The following is a 10216-nucleotide window of genomic DNA, read 5'->3' on the forward strand; positions in this document are numbered from 1 at the left end:
TGGTAATCGCCAGTAAACATAAGGTCCTTAAAGAAACCTTTTATTTTGATGGAATGTGGTCCATTGCAAAATGCTAATTACTTATAAACATCCTTTCATCTAACTGACGGTTTTACCATTTCATTTTTTATCAATTTTGCAAAAAATCTTTTCGCAAAATGATTAAAATAATACAGATAAAAGCAGAGTTGGCAGCTGTAAATATAAATTTGAACACATAAAAATGCCATGGGTAAGAATGAAGTTCATGAATGATGTACTGAAATGAAAAAAACTTTTAACTATAACATATGAGCCATTGTGGACTATTGTGTTTTACAAATTTACTGGTTTAAAGCAAAAACAATCAAGGGGAAAAGAATTACCAATAAGCTACTATCAACTTGTAAACATTAGTTATTACTTCATGTCAGAGCATTTTATTTAAATAAGTTCATTTCCAGACAAGCATTTTTCACATTTATACTGTACACATGCACGTTTGCTGTTCGCACAGCAGATGTGACTATTCAACAGAGTAAAGGAGTAGACAAAGATTTATGAGAATTCTCAAAAATAGCATATATAAAAATCCAAACCCATGGATCACAAGCCAGTAACAGAGTGTATTTGTAGAGATAACATGTCAAACAGGAACATTACCATTTCGTTAATGTACAATATGTTTGGACCAATTCATAGTGCTACAAATTCCTGTAGAAATTGCACTTAACTCAGGGAAAATACATCATCGTGTAACAAGGGGATTACGAAGACCGAGACATCTGTCTTTTCCGTGTGATGGTCATACTTTTCCAGGTAAAATGCATCGTCTGAATCATACACCTTCGTAACAAAACCGGAGGCAACGCGGCCATTGTTCTGCAAACTCCACTCAGCTTAAAGATTCGGTTCTAGCAGATTTCATTATTTGTCACTTGACACCTTACATGTGCAGTGAGTTCATATCAAACTCCAATCACGTCATTCATCCCGAGACGCGTTGTTTTTTTTTTAAATAAAACATCTTCCTTCTCAAAGACATTTAAGGTGCAAAAATATTCTCCTAGAAAGTCCATGCAAAGTGGATTTCCTCACAAATGAGCCTTGAGCATACAGCAAAACAACAGCAGCTGCAGCATGGAGGGACGATGGCTTGTAGAAGGAACCTCTCAATTGGATTCAACAGAACAGAAGCAGCAGTTATTGTCTTGTTCCAAATGGGATAAAAAAAAAAAATTAAAAAAAATAGGTGGCAGGAACATATTTGTGATGGAAACATGACAACTTGGAAACCTCCAGTTCAGCCCAAATGGAAGCATGGCAGCGTAAAATAACCAAAAACATTGATTGTAAACTTCAGATTTGTTTTGGTCAGTCCCCCAGAACCAAAGGAAGTCTGTGCTATCAGGCCACCTGGATGTTCAGCAAACTCAGAAGGTGATTCGTCATCATTTTAGAAACAGTATCAACATCTGCAAAAGCAGAGGGCTGTTGAAAGGCATTCTTGGGAAAAAATTAAAAAAAAAAAATCACTGATGTATGAACAGAAATAATGCTTCATTAAAAAGAACAAGAAGTACAATTATCCCTTAAGAACTTAAAAACATCTTCCATTATTAGAAACCTTGTGTGTGTGGGGGTTGATGTGTTAAGTCTAATGTTTACTTGCTAAAGGAAAACATGTTACCGACACACATTACATATATTTATATGTACACAATGTAGTAGCTTACTGGTTTGTGACTGTAGCAGCACCTTCAGTTTATATTCAAGACACATCTCCAATGATTAAATAAACTGTTAAACTGAATAACGATACATAAATATGATTAAAACACAGGGCGTGTGCACGTAATGTGTTTCAGAGTGAGGAGTCGGAGATGAAAGCTGTGTTGGCGCTAATCTAAAAGAGGAATTTTTTTTTTCATCGTTGTACCTCAAAGGATGAATAAAAAAATAGATATCTGTTTTAAATCAACAGTTTGACTTACTTTCTCAATACCATCTATAAAATGTATAATATTTACACCAGCGACATCAGTCACACTTGCTTGTTACAACTGTTAGCAAAAACAGAGGCGATGTAAGACACAGTTAATGAGCAATTCAGGGAGGACACGAAATGAAAATCCATCCGAAAAGACCTGCTCTCGAGTGACGGCTGCACCGGTGCCGAGCGTCAGCACGAGTCTTTCCGCAACCTTTGCGGCAAGGTCGCTTCGAGTCGTGACAATGTGCCGACGCGCTGCAGACACGAGGAACAGAAACACCACTGGAGACGACAGTAGGAGGCAGCAGGTAGGTGCGTGTGTGAGAGTGTGCGTGTGTTTCAGCACACGCACACCGTGGTTTTATTATGCTGCTGCAGAATCGGGGAGACGTTGTTAGAGTCCTTTTGAGTCTTCTCCGCGTTATGCTGGACCAGCGGCGGCCTGTCGGCAGTCCTGCGCCGGGCTCTCTTTGCCGACTGGCCCTGACCGGGCGGCGGCGGCGACGACGACGACGACGACCCGTCTATAGTTCTTTTGCTGTTGTGCGCCCTGCCGCCAACTGTCCTGTCGGCGGGACCGGACGGGCTGGGCTGCTCGGCGCTGCCGTTTGAACAGAGCGAGGTCAGGTCGAACGGGTCGCACAGGCTCATGTGGTACAGGCTGCTGCTTCCCGATAGCCCGTCGCGTCGCTCCAAGGCGGGGAGGAGGTCGCACATGGCCGAGGGGGAGTCTTCCTCCGGCGGACGCTGCGGTTAAAGAGAACAGAAGAAACACAATGAAGGGCAGCTCTTAAACCGCATGTGTGCATTACATCCTCTTAAGTCTCCTGTGACAGCTTGGGACTAATACAGTGAGGTTTTATGGCTGCTGATTATTAGCCAGTACTTTGAGCCTCGCTCATCTGCTCAAGACAAGAACTCAACAAAGAGCAGAAGCTAGTGGTTATTAAGGCAACACTACTTCCTAGTGCACATGCAAGATTAAAGCAGTTTTCTTCCTTGTATATACACATATAAACCACAAGATTCTGAATTCTCACAACAATAAAAATGCCTGTAATCTTCTGTGTCTCAAGATAGAATGATCCTTTAATTCACCCCACAGTGGGATACCTGAAGGAGAGGAGTGTTGGCACGGGATAGGGAGGTGGGTGGACACTGGGACACCTTGGCGAGGTCCAGCAGCACCTCCTCGTGGTGCAAGGTGTCCTGCGGGGTCCCGGGCTCCTGCAGGGCGATCACAATGGCGCTGGTGTTGTCGGCACGCAACATTCTCTGACGCCACCTCAGGAGGGCATGGCTGACCAGCTGCCTGGCACTCGATACCCCACACGGTGCCTGCAGCACAGAAGGCACTTATTACACTGACAGGTGCTGACACGAGGATACGAGGGTTTGGACATTACACTGTGCACATCGCTTATTACTCAAGTATCACTCAGGGGCCTTTTGATCACGTTCGTTTAGCGAGACTTTAGTCAACTACAGGCAACAACCTACACATGAAGGGGAATAAGACACCCATCTTTGTCGGTCTGAAGCACAGGTGTCCAGCATAGAAAACTAAAGCGGCCGACCAAAGAGTCTAATCTGGCCCCTCAGCATTAATTTGCAGTGTGAAAATTATATTGAAGACAGCAATTTTTCAATGAAAATAATGCTAAAACTATGAACATTAATTCAGTAAAATGATATTGAATGACAATTTTTCATGAATATGCTAATCATGGAGCGATATTCGCCAATACATTTATTTTTATAATAGCAAACTGGAGACGCTGTGGACCGTGCAGCCCATACATTGCCCCTCCCAATGGAAACCAACAGCAGCAACTCCCTTGAAAGAAGGTAGAAGTCCACTGAACCCTTTTATTATTTAAATGTGTACTAAGTTCCACAAAGATGATAATGCAACACTACTTATATTCAAATATGTTATGCCAAAATACATTCAAAGAAATTACATGAATGAGAATTAAGTACACTAAACCCTTTTATTTTTTAAATGTGTTTTTGACAGTTTCCATTACTTGTGTTCTACCTTGTGTTTTACCTGTTACTTTGGATGCATAAGAGCATTAAATATTCTTTGAGGTCAATAAATGTTCGTGTTTTTCGTTAAATTGAGACTTGTAACATTTGTTACCATTGTGTCATTTTTATCATGTAAATGGAGGAAGAAAAAGCAGCACCAGAATATCGGCCATCAGCCAGTGCCAATGTAAAAAAATCAGTATCGGCATCGGACCTAAAACACGTATCCGATCTCTAGTCTAAAGTGAGAAAGCGCTAAAGAATTATCACTGACCATTTCCTCGTCATTGTTCTGACACATGGAGATGGCCTCTTGAGGCGGCACCATATTCCACAGACCGTCACTGGCCAGGATGATGTAGCGATGCTTTCTGGGGTCGAGGATCAGCACACTCGTGTCCGGCTCTGGAGACACCACAAACTCCCCGCTGTAGAAGTCGTAGCTCCACAGGTCGCCTGGTGCAGAGAAGAAAAACTTTAGTAGAGGAACGCTCCGATTAAAGAAGGCATTGTTTACTGAGCTGTTCCCATTGCAGCTACTCTTCTCTAAATTTCGCATGAAGCATATCTATGAATTAGTTGACTATACAGTTATGTATCATTCAAGTAAAAAACATTCTTGTCCTTTTCTAGGTCCTGGGTGCCTTTTACATGTCAGATTCCTTCAGTAATCATACACTAGTCATCTGCATGCACAGCCTTCACGAACAGGTTATTCACTGTGATTACTGTGATTATCTGATTTTACCAACCTAGAGCCCGAGCAACCGCCAAGAACGGTATCTGGTCGATCACGGTGCTCCGACGGACTGGACCATTGTGGCTGAGCCTCGGCCTCTTCCAGACCACCCGGTTCACTCCAGACTTCTTGATCACGCTGTTAAGAGATAGAAGAGGGGAGAAGAGGGTAAGGGCACATTCACTGGGCTGTAGCACCGAGGATTACGCGCAGCCGCCAGCTCATTTCAGTACACGGGGCTAAAACTATTGCAACAAATAAAAACAGTCAAGCTTTACAAATCAATTGTGCTTTAAAAGTGAATCCCGGGTGGTGCAGCTCTCGACGTTTTTACGCTGTGCGGAAAAAATGCTGCAACATATGATGTTTTTTTTTTTTTAAATCAATACATGGAAAACCACAACTTTAAAAAGCTGTATAAATAACCACTATATTTTCCTTTGCCAATTCTACTGAGTAAAGCTGCGTGACTTATGGAATTAATTTAATTAATTCGAGTTTTGGTTTTTGAACGTACCCAAAACCAAGATTATTTCTGCCTCTCTTTTCACCCAACATGGAACATACCGCTGTGTTATGTAACAGCAAAAACTGTAAGTCTTGGTTTCCAGTGTCATCCAGTATGATAAGACAGGGCAGTGATGGAAGCAGCAGAACCACGAAGCCTTTATAAGGCAGTGTCACTGTGGGTGACACTGCTCTAATGTTGTTATTCTTATTCGGCAGAAAGTTCTCTTAAAGTGGTGCACGGCTACATAAAAACATATTCTGCTGGAAAAGACCATTTCATGAACAAAAACTATCAAAATTCAGTCAGTTAGTTGTAATTCGAAAAATCACGTTTGAACAATGTTTTGTCTTGAGTTTAGGCAGTGTAGACAGAAGAAAAATGTAACAATGACAAAAACAGATCTTAGTTTTTGGCCCAGTCCTACTAGTAAAAGAAAATAAAATAAAAGTTCTATGACATGCAATTGACCTGGATTGCACCCACAGCTCCTCCTTGTATCTATGGAGTTTAACCTGTCGTCTAAGCAAAGACGGTCAATAGGCGTTAATCATCTTATCACTTGACATGCCACAGACCACATAAACGACATCATTCCTCGGGGCAGATAACATTTTGATTTGCTGTTGTGCAAAAGAGATGTTTCTCGGCAACAATCAGTGTGTAGAGTGTGGGTCCTGACTGGGGTTTGCATTGTTCCTAGAAGTATCACGGGGTTAATCCTAAATTTCCAGCATCTAGTGCTCACATCTTTAAGTTGGGGCCACAGCACGTCATCAGCATTTTAATTCAATCACACGTGGTAACTGGAACGTAACAGGATTTCAGAGTTATGTCTATTCATCCATCAGACCAGCACAGCCAGGAACTGTGGCTTGAAGCACATCAAGAAATGACACTATAGACTTGAATATCAAAATAATGCCACAGCAAATGTGTCCTGTAATCAAAGCTAAAGTCTGTGTGACCACTGTTTTTGGCCAGGCAGTGTAAAAAGAGAAAGCTTGGTGGTGAAAAGAGAGGGAGAAATAATCTGGATTAAGCAATTTAGAAATTTTTGACATCTCCAAAGACAAAAACTGAATTTTCCGTGAATAAGGCTGCCTTATTGTTTAGACTCCACACAGAACCTAACGTCGTAGCCCGACGTGCACCTCCCAGGAAATGTAACTACGCGCTGCGGAGCCGCAGACCACAAGAGCTGTGATTGGTTCCGCTTGGTTTTTGCATGTTCCTGCTTTATTATTTCCAGCTGCTTCCCCATCTCCACCATTATCAAATAGACTGTTTTGAAACACAAATATCTGTATGACTCATGTTCAGGGAAATTTTGGTGAAAGTTCCCGTCGACATTGTTGAAAGTGAAGCAGGAAGTAGAAACAAAAATTAACATAAGTGGAAAAAATTACGCCGACTAGCGTTTGTTACAAGGCGAAGCGGACTGACGAGCACACAAGTAGAAATTACTCGCAACGTTGCAGGCTACATGCTTAAGTTCAGCATCTAGCCCCGCAGTACTTTAAAAGAGTGTTTAGTTTGATCTTCTCTATTTTGGGACATATTATCAATATATGTCTATGTACTATACACAGCAATCTTTCAGCAAAGCTTTATTAATTTAAAGTGGTTGTTTAACGTGTTGACATTTAACTTCTGGCGACAGAATGATATGGGTTGATTTTTTACCTTCCTCCGAGCCCTTCGATGCGTTCCCTCTCTCTGGGCAGCTCAGGTTTGTGGTCTTGCGTGACTTCCACAGCTCTGATGAACGGGACCGAGGGGTCATCCTGCACCCCTAGAACCACTGCAGAGTCCCCAACGTGGGCCACGTACATGCGGTTTCCTCTGAGGACAACTACGCTGGCTGTGGTGCCAGATGTACTGGGAAGGCCCGTGAGGGTTTTTGGCCATTCAGCTGAGGAGGTGGAAGAGGGGACATTAATGAGGTTTAATAAGTTAATGAACATTTACTGCTAACAGCCTGCTTATTGATGACTGAACCACACGTGCAACAGAAAAGCAAAATTATTAGCAGAAAATAAGTTAAAGATTAATGTGAAAACTGCATTGGAGTTTCCTTAAAACAACCATCTCATTTGTCAAAATGATCTTGTGTTCATATACTTCTTATCTCAACTTCTCATCGGAGGAAGCCTCTACTGAGAATGATGAGGACATTGTGGCCCAGAAGTCAGCTCATATCTGTCCCCGAGCAGTCTTTGTACTGCACGCAAAATCTGACATGCGCCGAACAGAAACTCGTTGAGATCATCTGTGACCAGCTGGGAAACAGCTGACATGCCCTGACAAGTCTCGTCACCGGCCAGCGGGGATGTGCGATACCACGGTTCGATACCAAGTCATACCAAAGCTAATATCACCCGACATCGATACTTTCAGACGTCTACTTGAAAATATTTCGTCTACTACGTAAATGATGACTTTTAAAATGAACACTTGTGAATGTAATTCTGAAAAATGTATTTTCTACCTCTTGGTAAGAATTAAACAAGCTGCCAAATGTCAGGCTTTTCCTTCATACAGCAATTAAAGGCAATCTGTGCAATCAACAAGTCAGCTGATAAACTGGGCAAAAGTGAAAGTAAGAACAGTCGCTCTGACTTAGATATTATTCTTTTTGGACCAGACAGAGTGGTCTGAAGTTGGAGCATAAGAGAACTTGAACTTTGACAAAACACATTCACATTCTGCTTTCTCTATCATTTCCCATTTATATGTTTATGTTAAGAAATAACAGCAAGTTGTCAACTTGACGTGACCTACATGCATATATCTGTGAAGTATTTTCACTATATACCTGGACGTTGCCTGTCTCTCTAAAGACCTTTTATCACAGAGGTCTGAGAGTGCATTTCCCTGCCCTCCCTCTCTCTCATGCTATTTATCTTTTTAGAACTAATTACAGATTTGTCATAAATGTGTTGATTGTGCAAGCGGACTTGGTATCGATATTTTGATGTGAAGATCGATTATAAATAACACTGAAGTATCGATGTTTTGGATCGATACGCACATCCCCACCAGACAGATGAGCAGACTGCCGGTGTCTGAGAGACACAGTACCCGCTAACTCAAACTAACTTATACACTATTTAGTTTTTATTGGTTAATAAGCATGTATGTGTATATATATATTTGTTTATAAATATATATATATCTATATATACATCGATACAAAGAACACAAATAACACAAAATAAAAGATTCAGATCTGTATATTCGGTCCACTGGGACAGGCTTTTGTCTGTAGTGAAGTGGCTATGGCTAACATTGTTAGCCCCGTTGCTAACCGAAAGGCTCGGTTCGTTCGGCATTTAAGCAGCAACGCAAACAAATGCTTCACACTGTATTTTGTCTTGGGTGTGCCTTTTTGAAAAGTTGGGCCGCTACGTACATCGCTGGGGAACATCGCTTTACCGAGTCCATAGAAGCTTCGAGTAAATACATTACATTACGTACGAGCTAGTAGTGTTCGCTGCGCTACGGTAACAGGTAAAAACTCAAAGGGAGTAGGTCACATTTGGTCTTATATGAAGGTTTGTCGTTAATTTTATTCAAACTGAGGGACAGGAACACATGTGGCAAAACACTGACAGCTGATAAACACGTAGCCGCTTGATATGGTGGTGGTGAACTTACGTAGCTTCTTCCACATAGCGTGGTGACAGGCTACAAATCCTTTCCGTATAGCCGAGCAGACCTCCCGGTCACAGTCTGACCAGAAGCCCCTCTGCTTCTTCATGAACTCCCACAGATATTCTCGTGCGAACTGCGCAGCCTCGCGACCCCCGTGACCGTCAAACACCGCGAAGAACGCCACGGAACGGCGGGAACGAGTCGCGGTGTTCGGGTTCCGACCTCCCGGTAAAGGGGATCCCTCCGATATAATCAGGCCTTCCGTTCGTTCGGGTTCGCGTGATGTACCCGAGACGTCTGGGGACTCCACGGTTTCCCCGGTCCAGTCCGGATGCGTATCCCGGTCCACAGAACTGACCGTACAGTCTCCCCCACTGCCCTCCTCCGGCTCGCCCGACGTCGGCTCCTCTTCTCCCGGCTCGGGCTCTACTATGACCTCGGTCACATCTTCCATGTATTTTCTACCTCCTTGGTCGGTAAACACGCTCGCTCGAATCAATAATGTTTCTTCCATTGCTCCAGAAATAAGACACACACAACGTTCCTGTATTGTTCGCATACAAAAACAACAGGACAATTTGAAACAACGTCCTGCCTTTGTTTATGTTCGAGCGTAGTAGGCATGCTCCGACGCGTTGACGTCAGAGTTGCCCTTCTTCTACTGCGTGGACATGGCGAAGTAAGCGCAGATGTTGCCCTCTAGAGGTTGGAAAAAGTACTGTAATCGCTGTGTAAAGCGCTAATGTGCGGTGCGGCGTGTAATTCCAGTATTTCACACATTGGCGAATACGTCAGTGTGTATTATGTATATCATAATTATAAATTTAAAAAAAATGAAGGTAAATATGGACTGCAGGGTAGGATGAGATGAGGTTGATATATAATTGTAATTTATACAGTGTCAATAACAATACAAAACAAAACTCGTCCTAAAACCTCCATAGTATGCCTTAAGGCAAGGGAAGCAAAGAAAAACCCCTTTTAACAGTAAGAAACCTTGAGCAGAACGGTTGGGTAGAGACAGAAACTTCCAGGAAAACATTGCTGACTAAGTGTCACTGACTACATATCATGATACATGGATAATATTCCAGCAGAACGAGTTGAACAAGTTACTGACATCACTGTAAAATGTTATGGAAAGTTATCAAATCGTTCTAGTATAGCATGGGTTATCAAGCAAATGAAACAGTCCATGCAGTTTGAGGGCTTCTGTCATTAAATCAAATGACTACTGGGTAAATATTTTTTAGAGACTCAACCTTTCACTCAAATTCCTAAGCTGGTATTATCCTTTGAAATGAAA

The 10216-nt window shown here is 42.3% G+C and overlaps 1 protein-coding gene across 1 annotated transcript; it reads right to left on the reverse strand.

The window, feature by feature from the left end:
* Window positions 1-403: 403 nt before the first annotated feature.
* On the reverse strand, window positions 404-9539 carry ppm1da (protein phosphatase, Mg2+/Mn2+ dependent, 1Da). The gene is made up of 6 exons (XM_047595082.1): window positions 8914-9539; window positions 6940-7168; window positions 4759-4883; window positions 4281-4462; window positions 3086-3310; window positions 404-2719 (listed from the first exon to the last, which is right to left on the reverse strand). The coding sequence occupies exons 1-6, from the start codon at window positions 9467-9469 to the stop codon at window positions 2312-2314; spliced, it is 1725 nt and encodes a 574-aa protein (XP_047451038.1). The 5' UTR covers window positions 9470-9539; the 3' UTR covers window positions 404-2311.
* Between the last annotated feature and the right edge of the window lie 677 nt (window positions 9540-10216).

The sequence above is a fragment of the Mugil cephalus genome, chromosome 9 (genome assembly GCF_022458985.1).
Source record: "Mugil cephalus isolate CIBA_MC_2020 chromosome 9, CIBA_Mcephalus_1.1, whole genome shotgun sequence".
Lineage (NCBI taxonomy): Eukaryota > Metazoa > Chordata > Actinopteri > Mugiliformes > Mugilidae > Mugil > Mugil cephalus.

What these genes read in the sequence shown, in the direction of transcription:
- ppm1da (XM_047595082.1), bottom strand. Translation starts at nt 9,469, where the DNA reads ATGCGAACAATACAGGAACGTTGTGTGTGTCTTATTTCTGGAGCAATG. An exon ending in CGCTATGTGGAAGAAGCTAC is followed by an intron (nt 7,169 to 8,913) that starts GTAAGTTCACCA and finishes CCACCTCCTCAG; the next exon opens with CTGAATGGCCAAAAACCCTC. An exon ending in ATCGAAGGGCTCGGAGGAAG is followed by an intron (nt 4,884 to 6,939) that starts GTAAAAAATCAA and finishes ATCTCTTAACAG; the next exon opens with CGTGATCAAGAAGTCTGGAG.